This window comes from Gracilinanus agilis, chromosome 4, assembly GCF_016433145.1.
Source record: "Gracilinanus agilis isolate LMUSP501 chromosome 4, AgileGrace, whole genome shotgun sequence".
NCBI classification, from domain to species: domain Eukaryota; kingdom Metazoa; phylum Chordata; class Mammalia; order Didelphimorphia; family Didelphidae; genus Gracilinanus; species Gracilinanus agilis.
In genome coordinates, this window is record NC_058133.1 from 411,528,747 (window position 1) to 411,547,959 (window position 19,213).

At 36.3% G+C, this 19,213-nt stretch overlaps 1 protein-coding gene across 1 annotated transcript in view; it reads right to left on the minus strand.

The window, feature by feature from the left end:
- Positions 1-19,213, minus strand: part of LRP11 (LDL receptor related protein 11) — an 81,412-nt gene that overhangs the window by 8,095 nt on the left and 54,104 nt on the right. The window contains exons 5-6 of the mRNA XM_044675463.1: positions 18,083-18,292; positions 4,930-4,986 (exon numbers count right to left, since the gene is read on the minus strand). Of these exons, the coding sequence (XP_044531398.1) occupies positions 4,930-4,986; positions 18,083-18,292 (267 nt within the window). The remainder of the gene's footprint in view (positions 1-4,929; positions 4,987-18,082; positions 18,293-19,213) is intronic.

Here is a 19,213-nt window from a genome sequence, read left to right on the forward strand (position 1 = left end):
CACTGTAGTTCCCCCCCAATAAAGGCAAATACAAAAGGGAACAATATGGAGAAATAAATCATAATAATGACAACAGCTCAAATTTATATATTGCTTTAAGGTTTTCTTAGTGCTTTCCCCACAATTATTTAATTGGATCCCATGAGATAGGTGTTATTTTTTATTACTAATTATTACTATGTGTTATTTATTATTATTGTTAATAATCATTATTATATTATTATATCAATTATTATATCAATTATATTAATATTATACTAATTATATTAATAATAATCATTATTACATTATTATATCAATTATTATATATAGGAAATTGAGGCTGAGAGGTTAAATTATTTGTCCAATGTCATACAACTAGAATATAAAAATTAATTTAGGCTAAGGAACTGAGTTTTTAACCATTGTGTCTTTAGGAAGAGGAAATCTAGCTCTCAAAACCTGGTAGGAAGAAAGCCAGAGTCAGAGCTATAACAAGTATGTAGCAACCAAGACTTTTCAACAGGGCACTAAATTTAGAGGGTTCTTGACAATCCTTGTAGTCTCACAAAACCTAGTAAGCAAGAATTCTTGTAAGCAAGAATAATTAATGATAGGAAGCTACAAGATGCTGGACTGGAGAGAGATCTTCCTCCACTCTGCCATCTTTCCTCCATGCTAAAACAGCTCCAGTGTCTTGGTGTCTCCATCTCCTCCCTCATGGGGGATTATTCTTTCTCCCCTCTTCAATTAGGGAAATGGTTTATTCACTTTCTGCAGTTACACAATTCATAACTGGAGCTTTAGTTAGAGTCAATGTGGTAGAGCCCAAGGTATAATTTGGTACGTTTTTGGTAAGGAGATAGATAAGTGCTTATCTGGTTTAAATTTGGACTGTTGGGGATCTAGATTTTGGCTGGGGAAGGAGGGAAGAGGAAGAGAATTGTCATGAGTGACTACCAAACACTTAGGATCATTTCCAGGCAGCGAACTCTCTCTCTTCTTTTTTTTTCTCTCTTCTTTTCACATTATTTCTTGTCATTCTTCCTATTTAAGTATTCACAACGACTTACAATTGAATTAGACACCTAGCGGGATGTGTGATTTCACTGGTGTGGATGCTCCTTTTCCCAATGCAGAGTATGATCACTTCATGACTCTTGATCTGTACAGTTCTGGCCCAGGTCTTCATTAACCTTCCACAGAGGCTCCACCTGCTATACTGAAGGTCTTCCTGTGGTTCCTCTATTATTTCAGGTATGCCAAGCTGTGCAGCTGATATTTTTCACTCTTGCTACATGATTTAACCCATTGTCTTTACTGGTATTGTATGTCTTTGATGATGTCTTTGCATCCCTTCTTGTGTGCAAGTTATCACTGTGAGCAGGCTAAAACTCACGTTCACACCTATCATGAATCTTTTTATTGCCTTTTGGGTCACTTGCAATTACTAAAATTGTGTTGTTCTATATTTCACTGCCATGGAGCATCATGGAGAGAATACTGGGGTTAGAAAGATATTTTCTTTTTTGACAGCAAGCAACTCGTGACCACTACAGGCATTTCACAATTTCCCAAATGTAATCAAAGCTTTACTCAAGCCATCATTCTGTCTCCAGGAAGTAAATTGATGGACTAAGTCAAGAGGTCCATCCACTTGTATGAAGAAATGAGGGGGATCAGCATTTCCATCTACTTTTTATTCCAGGCTAATCTCTTTTGGAAAATGGTTATTGATTTCCTTAAGGAGGCTTTGTTGTGTTCTGGGGCTGGATGTAATCAGTTCAAAGGCAACTGCTAATAGCATCTGGAGAAACAATTGCAGAGTAGATTGTTGTTCAGGTAAGAACTGGACCAGGTGGGTCTTTAAGATTTCTTCTCAGTTTGAGATTCCATGATCTTCTAGCATGTCTATGGTGATGAAATTTTATCAGTCTTGATAGTGGAACCACCTCAAATGGATTCTATCACATCAAGGCTTGATATAGGTGTTTAATCTTAGAAAGAAAGATAGCTCTGGAATCAGAGGTCCTGATTTTAAATCACGTTGTTTATGGCTACTAACTTTGTCCTCTGGTGAAACTATTGAAGCTCTGTGGGCCTCAGTTTCCTTATCTGTAAAATGAACATGTTGGAACTAATGGTCTCTGGGCTCTAGTTCTATGATCCCAAGTGTATGTGAATGTGTGTATATGTATGTGTGTATATACACTTATATGAGGGAAAAAATTATAAACATATATTTGAAGTGGCAATGGCCCTTCAGAAGATGACATCTGGAAGGGTAACTGAATCTGAGTAAATATATACAAAAAAACTCTTCTGAAATGACAGAAAAAGCACTCAGGAGTAGATTTGCAGGAGTATAAAAGAGAGTTCTTTTATTTAAAAAAGTCAGCTGAAGAGGTGTCAATAGCTATTAGCTGATACGGCTAATTTATCATCTTTGTGAAATTTTAATGAGATCACTGCTGGCATGATGAAGTGTATCACAGATGAAGAAAACATAGGAAGGGAATAGGTAAGGCTTTGCACACAGGTTTTTTGCTTTCTTTAAGCAGCAAATCACACCTTCAGAGCACTTCAACTGAGTGGAAAATGGAAAGTTCAGCCTACTACATATGACATCTATTTTTCTCAGACTTGTTTTCAAGTGCCTTTATAATTTGACTCAGCTATGCCACATTTCACAGTATTCCTCAACATGTATCCTTTCCTGCTGCCAGGCAGGTCTCCTCATTATCTTCAGCATATAACTGTATTTATTCCCAGCTCTATGCTTCTCCTCATCCTATACCCTGTCCAGTGCATCATTCATTTAATCATTTTCTCATTTAATCCTTTTATTCAAAATCTAATCACTTTTTATTTCATTTTACTTTTATCCAAAAAATTGTGCTAGGCACTAGGTGATATATAAGACTTAGATAAGATGTGACTCCTTTCCTTATGGAGTTTGGAGTCCAACAAGAGGATGAGACACATACACACAAATAACTATCTGACCCCATATTTCATGATAAGTCAATTGGCAAGGTATAAAAAAGAACTATGTGAGGACCTGGGCGAAGTCTGTTACCATCTAGAAGGCTCTGGAAAGGTGGAGGTAGCCTCTAAGTTTGGTTTGAAAGGATAGTTAGGCATTGCCTAACCCTTACTGCTCTTCTGCCTTAGAACCAATACATGGTATTGATTTTAAGATGGAAGGTAAGGGTTTAAAAAAATAAAATAAAATAAGAAATGATAGGAACTCAAGAGATGAAGAGTAGAAAGGAAGACATTTAGGGGGCATCTGGGTAGCCAGGTTTGGAGATGGGAGATCCTGGGTTCAAATACGACCTCAGACACTTCCCAGCTATGTGACCCTGGGCAAGTCACGTAACCCCCATTGCCCAGCCCTTACTGCTCTTCTGCCTTAGAACCAATACATGGTATTGATTCTAAGATGGAAGGTAAGGGTTTGAAAAAAAGAAAGGAAGATATTCTAGGCACCAGCAATAGTGTGAAAGAAGGCAGAGGCAGAAGGCTGTGGGGAATGCTTGGTAAGTTTTATGCAATCATGTTTGGCTGTATTGTAGAATATGTGGAGGGGAGAAAAAAAGGAGGAAAAGTTGTAAAAATAAAGTGGTGCTGGATTGGGGTGGGTCTTGTTTAACTGGCTTAAACTTTACTCTCTACACATCTAAATTCTTCCCATCCTTCAGGGCCCATTTCAAAGTCTACCTCCTCCATGAAGATTCCTCCTATTCCTCAAGCCCACAGTTGCCTTTAGAGTCAGAAGAATACAAGTTTATCTTTATTGTTGTTCAGTAATTTTTCAGTTGTGTCCAACTCTTTGTGACCTCATTTTTTGGGTTTTCTTAGTAGAGATACTGGAGTGGTTGGCCATTTCCTTCTCCAACTCATTTTACAAATAAGGAAACTGAGACAAACAGGGCTAAGTGATTTGCCCAGAATCACACAGCTACAGTCTAAGGCTGGATTTGAACTCAGGAAGATGAGTCTTTCTGACTCCAGGCTTGGTCCTCTACCCATTGTGCCCCCAGCTGCCTTACAAATGTCCTCTATTTGTTCTTGTTCATTAATTTGACTGTAATCCTCTTGAGGGCAGGGGCCTTATCTTATGTATACTTCTTTATCTCCTAGATCACTAGGCATTTGTCCCTCATCTTCTCCTTTATTCCTCTTATCCACTGCTTCATCCTGCACTGAAATATGGACAATTTTCTTTAGATACCCTGATTTTTCAGTTCTGAAAATACGAGTATTAACATGAGAGAATGCTTTCTCCAGCAGCTCTACTCAGAACAGCCTCAATATCTTCAGAGCAATTATAATCAGGATCCCAGGAGCTCAACATCCTACCATTGTTCTCTGCTGTTTCAACCTTTTGAATCCCAGTGAATTTTGGCTATTGCTTACTCTTAATAAAAATGAAACTTGGCTTCCCCTTTGAACCTTCATTTCTTCTTCCATTAGGGTTAATGGGCGATTGACAATGAAATTATTTTCAGCCTTCTTTAACCCCTCAGCATCAATCTGGAGTTCTCTGTGTGAGTATGCTGATAGGGTCTGAGTCATGGCCTACTTGGCAAGACAAGTTTGTCATCTGGATAAACTCCACATAGTGGAATGCACTCACTGTGGATCTTGAACCTGACACTCTGAAATCTCGGGAAGAGCTGGGGCCTCAGCCTTACAGGGTTACGGATTATGTTTCCCACTCATTTGCTTCTGGTAGAAATAGAAACCCAGGGAAGCTGCTGCCTCATTATCTCTCTAAATAGTAGAAGAAAGCATTTTCCTTCCCATGGTCTCTCCTTCCTGAGCCCAAACCTCTCCTCCCTCCCCCCCCATCTTGGCCCTTCACTTTCCTCACTTTCTCCCAATGGCCCACAACATCAATTTGTGGCCACATTAATAGCAAGGAATTGAAAAAAATGGGCAAACCTGGCTCGGAGTGAGAGTGAGTTGATGGCTCTGTTGCAGCCTGTTGGAAAACTGCTCCTGTTTGACAAAAGAGAACAACAAAAGGATGTTGGAACAATGATCTTTTTTTTAACCCTTATCTTTCATCTTAGAATCAATTCTGTGTATTGGTTCCAAGGTAGAGGAGTGGTAAGAGCTAGGCAATGGGGGTTAAGTGACTTGCCCAGGGTCACATAGCTAGGAAGTATCTGAGGCTAGATTTAAACCCAGGACCTCTTGTCTCCAGATCTGACTCTATCCATTGAGCCACCGAGCAGTCCCCAATAATCTATTTTTGAAGTCTCTTTTCATATCTGACTTGGTAGTGGAAGGGTCTAATTGTCTCAAGAATCCAGGCAGATATTTGTCACCAGTTACAAGTGAAATATCTATGTACAATTTTTCATAGTCTTTGATGTACATGACTTGGATGTAGGTTATTCAGCTCTAGAAGGTAAATATATTGTTTTCTTATAAGGGGTCAAGATATGGATTAGCCAACAAAGGAGACTGAGGAGTGAGATGAGTAGGAGGAGAACCAGGAGATGACAGTGCCATAAAAAACTCAAGAGAGAGGGCAGCTGGGTGGCTCAGTGGATTGAGAGCCTGGTCTAGAGATGGGAGGTCTTGGGTTCAAATCTGATTTCAGACACTTCCTACCTGTGTGACCCTGGGCAAGTCACTTAATCCCCATTGCCTAGCCCTTATTGCTCTTCTGCCTTGGAACCAAAACTTAGCAATGATTCTAAGATAAAAGGTAAGAGTTTAAAAAGGAAAACTTGAGGACAGAGAGTATCCTGGAAAAAAATGGCGGACAACAGTGCCACATCTATTAAAACCTAAGGTCAAGAACAAGGACAACTAAGAACATTATATATGTGGTGGTTATGATTTCAATGGTAACTTTGGAGAAAGCAGGTTCAGTAAAAAAAGTCAACTGTAAAGATGCAGGATATAGGAGACATAGCTAGGCAATAGTATATGAAAAAGATGGGGATTTTAGTGGACTGCAAAATTCATGATATGGTCATCAAAAAAGCTAATGTGATCTTGGGTTAGATTAAGAAAAACATAGTATCTAGAATAAGAAGGTGACCATCCTGGTGCACTCTGCCCTGCTTAAATCACATCTAGAGTTGCTGTTGTTGTTCTGTTTTTTTTTTTAGTCATGTCCAACTCTTGGTGACTCCACTCAAGCTTTTCTTTGGCAAAGATACTGGAGTAGTTTGCCATTTCCTTCTCCAGCTCATTTTACAGATGAGAAAACTGAGGTAAACAGGGTTAAGGGACTTGCCCAGAGTCACACAGCTAGTAAGTATCTAAGACTGGATTTAAATTAAGGAAGATGAGTCTTCCTGACTCTAGACACTGGAGTGGTTCATTCACAAGCTGGAAGTCGACTAGGATAGTGAAATGACTAGAAACCATATCAAGTTGTAGGAACTTATGATGTTTAGACTAGAGAAGAGAAAATGTAAGAGGACTATGATAACTATTTTCAAGTCTTTGAAGGGCTGATGAAGAAGATAGAGTAGATTTGTGTTGTTTGTCCCAGAGGGCAGAAATATGAGCACAGAATGGGCATTTGGAGTGGTAGATTTTTGGACTGATATGAGGAAAAACTTTCCAATTGTAGGTGTCCAAAAATTGGGTGGGCTTCTTAGAGTTAGAAGGTCTTCAATGGGAGGTTGGTTAGCCTTTTGGAGATGCTGTGGAGGGGAATTTGTAATCAGGTACAAGCTGCAGCTTGGTACAATAGAAAGAACCCTGGATTTGAAGTAGAAAGAACCCTGGGTTCTTATACTGGCTGGACTATTTACTACCTGTGAGACCTTGGGAAAGCCCCTTCCCAATCTCTAGGTTTTCATTTTCCTATTTGTAGGATGAGTCTGGTAGACCAAAGTATCTCTAATATTAAATTTACAAGATTTTATGATATCTTCTAGAGGACTAATCCTCTAAATTTGTAGGATTAAGCAACCCAAGCATGGTTTGGGATCTTAAGAAACCAACCAGGAAGTCAACAGTGGGTCTGATTCAATATCTGCAGGATTGTAAGAAATACCTCAGGATGCTAAACATATTTCATTGAAATCCTCTAATTTTCAGAACCTAATTTAAGAGGAAAGTCTGTAAAATATTTCCCCATATTATAAAAATTTTCTTATGTCTGAATCATTCTTCCTGATTCAATTAGAAAAATGTGATTATACTGTATATGTTTTTAATCTAGCCTTATAAAAAATATCATCTAGGGATAGGACTATAGCTGTGATTTCTTTGGTATAGGAATTACTGAGGTGAGTAAATTCCCTCTACTTTCTCTGTAACTTATAGTCTTAGAGAATTGCTTAGAGCACTTCTAGGAGAAATGACTTGCTCTGGGTCACAGCTGTAGTACATGTTAAGTGTCAGATTCAAACTCTGAGGCTCAGTGTTAGAAGCTGGATTTGGAACCTGGTTTCGAGTCCAGCTCTCTCTATCCACCACACCAAGCTGACTTTTTGGTAATCATCAAGGCAAATATCAATCCATACAAGAAAAATAAACAAACATCCATAGTTTAGAGCTGGAAGGGATTTAGAGGTCATCTAATTCTTCTTCTTTTTTTTTAGTGATTGAAAATTTCATTTAATTAATTAAGAATATTTTCCTATTGTTATAAGATTTATGTTCCTTTCCTTCCCTTCCCCCCACCCCCTCCCATAGCCGAAATGCAATTCCACTGGGTTTTACATGTGTCATTGATCAAGGAGGTCATCTAATTCTACACCTTTATTTTATAAATGAAATTAAGTGAGATCAAAAAGGTGTTCAAGGTTGGTTACATAGGATATAAGTAGTAAGCACATAGAGTTGAACTCAGATCTAATGACCCCAAGTTTATTATCTTTTCTACTACACCATTCTGCTTCCATGGATTCTTCCTCTACATGGAGATTGGTAAATCTTTTGAACTCACTTATGGACTTGTGTTATTTGAAGTTTACCAAGTGTTTTCCAAGGTGAAGACGTGATTATCTTGATTTCTTAATTAAGATTTAAGTACTTTACTCATTATTCTTCAGAGCATGGATTTGTACATATATTTTCACTTTCTCACTCATGCAGGTTCTGCGAATTTTCCCAAGACTTCAACTTGTTAATGATTTGGAAAGTGTTAGTTAACAAAGCTTTACTCCCTTTCCATTTTGAATATAGTCTGTTGGAAAGGCCATCCTTGCCAATATAAATGGTTCTCTCATCAATACTTGGGATGTTCTGTGTGGGCATTTTCACTTCCACACCCGTAAATCTCAGGCAACCTCCTAAGCATTTATCTTATTAATGGCTTTCTAAAAAAGAAGTATGTGAGTAAAGCTGGTTTTATGGAGATGGAAATCAGCGATGTGCAAAACATTCTGCAGAGGCTATCGAAGGCACATAAACATAAAGGCTAGATGACTGATCTGAAAGTCAGGTTGCTAAATTATCTGTAGATCTTTGGAACTCACTTTTGGACTGACTTCTGAGAGTTATTTTGCATTGGAACTCTTTGCTTAACTTTCCAAAGTGAATTATGAATGAGGTCACCCAGCTGTGGACCCAAGCTCCATTTTCTTAAATAATGAGAGAGATAAAAATCAAATGCCCAAATCTACCAAAGCACTTTTGCTCATGGTTCATTTTCTTTTTTTTTTTTTTAAAGAGGCTTAATAGGATAATCTTCCACTCAGGAGAAAAGTAGGTAACCAAATTAACAAGCATTTATTAAGCCCTTACAATGTGTTGGACATTGGGGTTGGTGCTGGAGATAGAAATATAAGAAATAGAACAAATAATAAAGTTATCATCTTCCTGGTCTATCCTCTCTCTCCTTTCACAGTGAGATGTGTGTGTGTGTGTGTGTGTGTGTGTGTGTGTGTGTGTGTGTGTGTGAGAGAGAGAGAGAGAGAGAGAGAGAGAGAGAGAGAGAGAGAGCGAGAGAGTGAGAGAGAGCGAGAGCGAGAGTGAGAGAGAGAGAGAGAGAGAGAGATGGTTAATGAGCCAGCAGAGAAAACTAAGGAATGATTAGGTAAGAAGAGAACTATATATTAAAAGAAAAAAACCTCAAAGAAGAAAGAAGATCCAGGAAGACAGAATGGTAAAAAATGTTAAATGCAGTAAAGAGGTCAAGAAGGATAAAGACTGAGAAAAGACCAAACATGACAATTCAGAGGTAATTGGAAACTTCTGAGAGTACTGTTTCAGAAAATAAGTGATTAAAAAAAACCCATCTGCAAAAATACAGAATAATGGAGGCGCAGTTAGATAGTAGCTCACATGAAAAAGACCATTCTTTTTACTTTTAGTTTTTGACCACACCAATGCAACTATCAATAATATGAAATTAAACTTATTTTCAATGAATAAAAATCTATTTTCTCTCCCTTTGGCCTTCTCCCCCACTTTGGAAAAGAAAAAAAGAAAAACAAAACTTTTGCAACAAATATGCATATTTGGAGAAAACAAATACTGTCATTGACTATGTCCAAAAAATATGTTTCTTGATCTCTACCCTGAATCTATCACTTCTCTGTCAGGAAGTCAGTAATATGCTTCTACTGGAGTCCTTGAATCGATGAGCCAAGAAGGATTTATTAAGCACCTACTATCTTCCAGGCACTCTGCTAAGCACTGAATTATGATTAGTCACTGTGTTTATTGGGCAGGTAGGTGGCACAGTGGATAAAGAGCACTGGGCCTAGAGTCAGGAAGACCTAAGTTCAAATCTGACCTCAGACACTTACTAGCTATGTGATCCTGGGCAAGTCACTTAATCCCATTTGCTTCAGCTCCTCATCTGTAAAATGAGCTGGAGAAGGAAAAGGCAGACACTTCAGCATCTTTGCTAAGAAAACCCCAAATGGGGTCACAAAGAGTCCAACATGATTGAACAATAACAAACTGTATTTATCAGAATACTTAATTTTTTTAATTGAAAAAGCCATTCTGAAAAGAACTTCTGGCTCACTCAGATATCCCATAGCTAAATTGACCTTCAGCAATTCTCTAATGAATATTATTAGAAACAATTTGCTATGACTTCACCAGGAATTTCCCCTCACCAGAAGTTCTTTCTATCACTTGAATAAGAAGTTTGTTTTAGGCAATACATTTATTATTAGAGGTACAAACAAGAAATGTTGATATTGACTTTTCACACTTTCTATTTTGTCATCATTCATTGACAAGCCACATTTCGTGCCTATAAAATCACGAGGAAGGAGCTCTCTTTAGGTATCATGTTGCTTCTGAGTTAGTACAAGCAATCTTAATTCCCATGTTGTTTTGTTGTATCGGGTTTATTACTTGAGTTTTATTACAACTAAATAACATCCACAATAGAATTCCTTTTGATCAGTTGTCATATGATGATATTATCCAACTTGAGAAATAGTTTACCAATTTGCCAGAGTAGAGTTAATAATAATAATAATTAGTATTACTATAACAGTTTAAGGTTTGCAAAGTAACTTATAAATATTATCTCATTTTATCTTTACAACAACACTGGTAGATAAGTGCTATTATCATCCCAACTTTACTGAGGAGGAAACTAAGCAGAAAGAGGCTCAGGATTTTTACAGTTAGTATCTAAGGCCATATTTGAGCTCAGTTCTTCTTGATAGGCCCAGTACTCTATCTACTGAAATGACTAGTTTCCTTTTAATAAGACTACTCACATAATACTAATAAGTCCTAATAATACTATTTATTGTATTAAGTTTGTTTAATTAATTTAATTAATAATGCATTTATTTATTGTATTAATTACTAGCATGTATTCAGAGGAAGAGAGCAGCCAATAAAAATATAACAATTTTGATAAAATTTTTTCATGCTTGTCTACAAGGCTGTTTATACGGTAATCTTTTTATGGCATCAGAATGTTGAGGACACTCTATCTTTGACAAAATAAAAGCATCATTTTTTCCAAAACTAAAAGATGATTTGGGAAAGATGAATGAATGTATCTTGGTATCTCTTTGCCTGCACCTGTTACCCTGAAAAGTGATAAATTATTATATTTATAGACTTTGAAAAATACAAATAGATACATGTCCAGAAACTTGGAAAAAGCAAGAACTAATTTTGCTTTCTACTCCTCAGAGCCCGACATTGGATTATGTACAGAAGTAATGCCTAATATTGACATCCGTTGGTTATGATTTATTATATTTGTTCACAAGACCATTATCACTGAGGTAGACTATTGACACAGATCTTAATGCCCACTTTCCTTCAAACAAACTTGTAGAAAGAGCTGTTTTTCTATCAGCAAAAAAATTTGATTTCTTTCATAGTGATAAATGAATTGGCTGTTATGTGGTCATTTATCTACTTGAGAACTAAAATGCTTTTTCCAAGATAGAGAGGCAATAATTCCAGTACTTTAAATCAGGGACTATGGGTACCAGAGAGTCCCATGTGACTATGGTTTTTGTAACATTCCCATAAATTAAATCTACCTTTCTCAGAAATGCCATCTTTTAATTTCTTTAAGCAAGGAAACAGGAAGTCCAATATGATGAGAACCACTGTGCAAAATCTCACAGGCACTTGAGTTGAAGGAATTACATGATAGGCAACCTATCTTGGTCAACGAACAATCTCACAAGCCATATATTTTGTATATAATTACTCTAGATACCTCCAAGCTCTAGTACAGAGGATTTTTACCTTTTTAATGTCATGGACCACCCCCTTGGCAGTGTGGTAAGCCCATGGGTCCCTTCTTAGAGCAATGTTTTAAATACATAAAAGAAATGAGATTACAAGGGAAACTGGTTTAACTGAAAATCAATGATCAAAATATTAAAAATAACCAAACAAAAACCTTTGTTCGTAGCACTTTCAGGTTTGCAAAGCAAAACACAGATCCCAGGCTAAGAATGTCAGCATTTATGCTTTTAAACAGTTGAATTAATGAAAACTTAAACAGAACCTTGTAACTTGACATGTAAATTTTGCCTCAATTTATAGAATTGGATTTGAAAAGGCCAAAGTTAACCAAGTTACAAATGAAAAAGAACTGATTTGTGTATATATATAAAACAGATCCTAGTTGTCTCAGAGATCAGCTTTGCTTTCTCTTGGCCAGGTCAGATAAAAAGTGTTAATGAGAGAACAGATCACATACTGTGCAGTGTCAGCTATTATAAAGTGAAGTCCAACAGCTTCTTGGTGATCATGCCTTCTCACAGAGGATAAACACAAGGCAGCCCAGACAATCAAAGGACTTTATCCAGCAACAAAAGGACTCTCTTCTCCTTTTAATTTATGCATTCAGCTTCGCTAGCATTCATGGTGTACATACAAGTATAATAAGAGAAAGAAAAATACCTAATCCCGCAAAGCAGATTGCAGACCCTCCATGGCTTTTCAGGACTTCAAGTGGAGTCTGGAAGATCATTTTGTAGGGTATATTGTCTATATGATTCATGATAGGGCTGCTGGTTAGGATAGATAATGTCTGAGCTTCCAGAATTCCATAGATTATCAGAATTGGAAGGGAACAACTTAGTCCAGCCTGTATTTATCAAGAAGCTCTTCTGCCAAAGACTGAGCCAAGTACTTTGTGGGAAGATCTTCTATAAAGGAATAACTTATGCTCTCCCAAAGAAGCTGATTCTAGCACTTTTGCACAGTTCTAATGGTTAAGAATTTTTTCCTTATGTCAGAGCTAAATCTGTCATTTTGATATTTTCCCTCATTGAACCTAATTATGTTGCCTGAAAAAAAAAACCTATTTTGCTTGAGGGCAAGCTGGACAAGTTTAATTTGCCTTCCATATGAGAGAGTGCAGTCATTATGTACCCACTGGATCATCTTTCCTCCAGACTAAATATCCCTAGTTTCTTCAAATAATCCTTATATGGGACAGACTCTCACTGATTTGTCCTGGACAGTAAATCTCTCTTAATGCAGTCTAAGATTTCATTTTCTTGGCTGCCATGTAATATTATATGACACATAATCTACAACATTGATAAATGTTGTACTTGCAGACACTAAAACTCCCGATCTTTTTCAGATGAGCTGGTGTCTTGTTACACCTCTCTGATATCGCATTATGATGGTGATATTTTTGAACCCAAGTAGAAGACTTTATTTATATTTATCCCTATTAAATTTCCTTTTATGAGATTTCATCCAATGCTCTAACCTGACTCTGTGACCCAGGGTTTAGCTATTGCTCTCAGCTTTGTGCCATTGGTAAGGATGCCCTCTATGCCATTGTTGAAGTTACTGATAAAAATGTTAAACGGTACAGGACCAAGTACAGATTTTTGGGGCACAAGACTGCCTTCCAACTTAACATTGAACCATTAATGAATATCCCAACTTCCAGACTTTATAATAAAATAATCTTTGAATCTATGAACTATCCCCCTAAGTCATTCAAAGAGATATAGATGAAAAGAGAAAATAAATAACTGCTACTGGAATATTTTATTTCTGATTTTAAAAAGTAGGCATAGCTTCTTCATTTATTATATGACAGTGATTGGATATAACAAGCAAAGAAGGAGTCCTACCAAATTCCTTATATGACACAAATATGGTATTGATTCCAAAGCCAGGTAGATCAAAAACAGAGAAAGAAAACTACAGACCAATTTCCTTAATGAACATAGATGCAAAAATCTTAAACAGAATACTAGCAAAAAGACTCCAGCAAGTGATCAAGAGGGTTATCCATCATGATGAGGTGGGATTTATACCAGGAATGCAAGTATGGTTCAACATTAGGAAAACCATCCACATAATTGACTATATCAACAAGCTAATAAACAAAAATCACATGATTATCTCAATAGATGCTGAAAAAGCGTTTGACAAAATACAACACCCATTCCTCCTGAAAATACTAGAAGGTATAGGAATAGAAGGACCTTTCCTAAAAATAATAAGAAATAATTAAAAAAAATAAAATATAAACAAAAAAAAGAGAGTGATTGGGAGTGATGACCTTCTACTCACCTCTCAGAATCCTGCTTACCCAGATGGCTTGGGGAACAAATTGATGATCTTCAAATGAAGATTTAACATTAAATAACTAAATTAAGTGATCACAATCTAAGTGTGTAAAACCACAATATATTTAGTGAGAGGTAGCATGATGTAGAAATAGTGTCTTGGGATCAGGAGAGATGTGGCTTCAAATCCCAGCTTTTACAGTTACTAGATCTGTGACCAAGGGTAAGTCACTTAAACTTCTTGGCCTCAGTTTTCTAATCTGTAAAATGAAGATAATAATACTTGTATACTTACCTCACAGATGTGTTGTGAGGAAAGTTCTTTGCAAATGTTAAGGCATTATATAAATTTGGTTTAGTATTCTTATTCTACAATGTTTTCATTTCCCTAATGATGAGGAGGATTTAAAAAAAATGTCCTTGTTACTTGTACCCAAAATTATCCCTAAGCAATGACTATAAAAGTTTTGCTGAGGAAAGCTATTGCTGAGGAAAAGAATGAGTGAACAACAAAGGTCATATTACAGAATTGCAGTCTCAGCGTTGGAAGGGATCTCTCAACCAGAGCTGTTGTACACCTTGTCCAATGTCTGACAAATGGGTCATTCATGGAGGAACAACCAATTGCCTTCTTAATCAGCTGTATAATTTTATTTACATCCAGCTCAAATTTAGCTTCTCTGCAATTCCACCCACTGTTCCTAGTTCCATTCTCTGAACCCAGGCAGAAGAATAATCTCTCATCCACAGGTCAACTTTTCAAACAATTGTAGGCTGCTGTGATGTCTGCCCTAAGTCTACCAAACCAAACAACTTCGTTTTCTTCAGTGAATTCTAGTAGGGCACATTTTTATTTCTCTCACTAACCTGGGCACTTTCCTCTGGGCAAACTTTGGTTTCTTTACATTCTTTCCTAAAAGTGGTACAATACTAAACACTAATACTACATAAATGGGGCTGACTGGGGCGGAATATAATGAGATTATCATCTTCCATATTCTGGACTCTATATTAATGCAGCCTAATATGTGAGTGTTTTTTGGAAGTATTCCTTGACACATACAGAATTTCTGGCTCCTCTTCCTCTACCCCCATTTCCCTACCTCAGGGAGTGACAAGAGATAAGATACTTTTCTTAATATTTCCTTTATTAACTCAATCAAAAAATTCAGTTTCCTACTCCTTTCCAATTTCACTTCTTTTATGTGTATCCTTCAAAATTTAATAAACTGACTGAAATAAACCCTAATGTTTATAAGAATGTATTTAATCAGATACATTTGTCCATGGTAGGCAGTTGTCATGTTTTATAAGCAGTTTAAATTCTGTAGGTCTTACTTTCCTCATCTATAAAATGAGGTTAGCTTTCCTGGCCTCTAAATTGACTTCTGGCTCTAAGATTTAAGGAATCTGTGATTTTAGCTACCAAAAAAAGAAGTTCTACGCATAATCTACCCATTCCATGCATATATATTTGCTAAGGTATGTAAATATATACAGAGATTTTCAAAAAATGTTATATGAGATGTGAATGCTGAAGATACATTTACAAATGTGGATAGAAATGGGATATTTTATTTTTTGAGTGATAAAACCATTACACTAACATCAGCACTACAAGAAATGAGAATTTTTTTGGCAGAATCATGATATTTGAACAATATAAATGGATATTTATGTTTTTGGAGAACTGCATAACTTTTGAGCTGAATGAGATCATTGAGACCCTGCCAGCTCTAATTTTACGGCCGAAAAAACTAGTAGGAAAATTAAATATTTCTGAAGTTTAAGCATGGATTTGAAAATGAATCACTGACATAGGTGATCATTTTATGATGGTAAAATAAGTTTGAGGAAGATTTCTATATACTCATTTGATAAGCAGTTGGATAGAATGAAATACAGAAAAATGCATACATTTTAGTTCATGGGATCATAGCATAGTAGAGGTTGAATTGGTCTATAGATCCTTTCTGATAAATATGCGCTCAGAGCTCCCTTGGAAACTTCTGAGAACTCCAAGGATATGAGCACTAATTAGAGATGATGAATTTCTTTCCTTCTTCTGGACATATGGCAGAACTGAAAGGACTTTGCAATCCTTGAGAAGTCCCTTGGCTATGATTCTCCATGTAGCATTGTGTGGCTCCCGTGAAGAATGGAGAAAGATGGGTCTCCTCCTTGGGTATTTATTGTAGTGACCATGTCTACACAGCAACTAATGCAGAAAGCCATAAGGAGGTGAGTTTGCAGCAGGTCCATAGCTTCCTTTGCCCTTTTTCTGTTTGTTCTTTTCTAATCTTACTGTGAATATTGAGGTGGGCATGTCCAAGATTGGAGGTGAGTTAAAGGGTTCTAAAGTTCCCATGAAAAGTAAGAGCTGAATGAGAGCAGCAGGGTGGTCTCTAGTGACTACTCTAGCGCCTTGAATGACTGGTCACTGTAAGGATAATTTTGAGTTGAGGTGAAATGCAAAATGCCTAATTAGTAATTAAAATTGCTTTATGTTCTGATATAGTTAAGCATCAGCTGCTCAGAAGAGTGTTACTGTAGTTAAAAGTTGTTACTGAATTTTAAAAATTTGTTTAATGCTGTTTCCTAATTTGTAAATTTATTGATTCCAAATCCTGCTTAATTTGCTCTGTTAATGTATGCTTCTGAGTTTCCTGTTTTTGGTAATTCTTCTGTGTTCAAGAATAAAGTAGCTGTCCCATATCTGGTTGATATTGTATACTGAGTATTTCTTTTACTCTCTGTTTTGGGGACACCTAGACAAGAATTATAAACTATACTTTAAGCAATTGTTGAGTTAGATTTATTAAAAATTGAAATGAATAGCCTTATAAGACAGTGAACTTTTTGCTACTAGGCATGTTTAAATAGAAGCTGGATGTTTTAAAGGACAAGGACTTAGACCAGTTCGTCTCCAAAGTTCCCTTCAATTCTTAAGACTCTACAATTGTACTCTGTTAGGTTGATCTCTTAACCTTAACTATAGTCTGATTTCTACTAACCATTTTCCAAGTATAAAACAATTGTGAATTAAGATTTATCCATTGCAATATGCATTTTTGCTTTTTTTTGGAGAACAACTCAATAGTTTTGGCCTCCTTAAGTCATTAAATTGTATATACTCTTTGATCTAGAGACTTTGTCTTAATATATATTTTACATATGACTTAAGGAGGCCAAAGATAAAGGGAAAGGACTCATATAAGAGTATTTATAGCAGTACTTTTTGGTTCAGCTAAGAACTGAAAGAATAAAGGGTGCCCACAAATGGGGGAATGGCTGCACAAATGTATGAATTTAGTGGAATATTGTGCCATAAGAAATAAGAAATATGGTGAGTTCAGGGAAATATGGCAGCCAGGTGGCACAGTGGATAGAGTCCTGGACCTAGAGTCAGGAAAACTCATCTTCCTGAGTTCTAATCTGGACTCAGGCACTTACATGGCCAAGTCATTAATTCTATTTGCCTCAGTTTCCTTATTAGTAAAATTAGCCAGAGAAGGAAAGTATCTTTGCAAAGAAAGCTCCAAATGGGGTTATGAAAAATTGAACATGACTGAAAATGATTGAAGAACAACATGAGAAGACTCTCATTGACTTAAGGTGGTTCTCTGTGAGATACATAATTTTGGGAATGGTTAATGTGTTGGTTTGTTGTTCTTGACTATAGCTATTTGTTACAAGGAAGGGCTTCTACTTTGGGCTGAGTGGATAGTGATAGAAATTTTTTTAAAAAGCTCCTCCATAAAACATTTTTGGAGAATGCTTAGAAGAAAACAAAAAGAAACTCAGAAAGGGACATAACAAATAGAAGGTTTTATTATTCCCTTTTAAAATTTAATATAGACTTTAAAAATCAGAGGTAACAGAAATTCAGTTTTCTATATGATTCTTTTTCTTGTTCTTTGTATAAGGAAATATTTGTGTTGAAAATGATTAATGTTAAAATTTTTTAAAAATGACAATTATATGGGGTTTGAGTGATTATTTTTGTATAACCCAGTGGAATTGCTTGTCACCAATTCCAGGAGGGGGTAGGGATGAGGGGAATGAGAAAAAATGAATCATGTAGCAATGGAAAAATTAAAAAAAAATTTTAAATTACAGTTATAAGCCCTTACCTGGCATTAAAGCACTCATTTGATTCTTTGGTCCCTGAGAGACTGAATGGTTACTCTTGACTGCATTGGCTGATGAAAGCAGCTGTTTCCTTGTGGCTTTCTGGCTGTTTTGTGAAGGGAGACTTCTGTCTGAATCTTCAGTCAATCCCACAGTTCTTTGCTGGGCTGGACTTGCAGCTGCATGAGTTATTGTTTTTCGGCCAGGACTCACTGAATGAATGAAGATAAATGATTAGTTGTCAGATTTTTTTTTTGCTTGACTATGCATATCTTGATTATGCACAAGGATTTTGCTATTATTATTTCTCTAATGGGAAGAAACTAAGAGGGAGAGAAAATAAATGCTTCTAAGTTTTCAAAAAGTATATGCTATGAGCACCTTTTATTTCAGAAAAGACAGCACTGAAACATCAATCAGTGATGGGATGTTGCAGCATCAAATATGTGGGAAATCCTTGAATTAGACTATTATTTGAATTTGATAAAGAGCCTTACTTTCATTTAAAATTTTTTCAAGTCAATGAACAGTTATTTATTTTTTCAGATTTATTTGTTTTTAAAAAATATTTTTCCATGTTCCATGATTTATTTTCTATCCTTCCTCTCTTCCCTCCCCACTTCTGGAGCTGATAAGCAATTCCACCAAGTGATACAAATGTTATTTATCATTATTATATATAAATTATATATTATTATAAAACATTTATTAAGTACCTACTATTAATATAATGCAGGTATGAGAGCCAGGGTGGCATAGTGGATAGAAAACTGGTTTTGGAATTAGAGGTACCTGGGCTCAAATATTGCTTCAGAATCTAACTACTGTGTAACCATCAGCAAGTCACATAAGTTCTTTGAGTCTCAGTTTCTTAACCTTTAATGAAATAATAATAATAATAATAACAATAGTTAACATTTATATAGCTCTTAGTATGTGCCAAACACTGCACTAAACACTTTTTGATCCTTGCAACAGCCCTGGGAAGTGGGTGCTATTATTATCTCTATTTTATAGATGAAGAAATTGAGACAAACAGAGGTTAAGTGACTTGCCCAGGATATGCACTGCCATATCAGGTACTCTATTCAATATGCCATCTAGCTGCCCAAAAGTAATACCAACGTTACAGG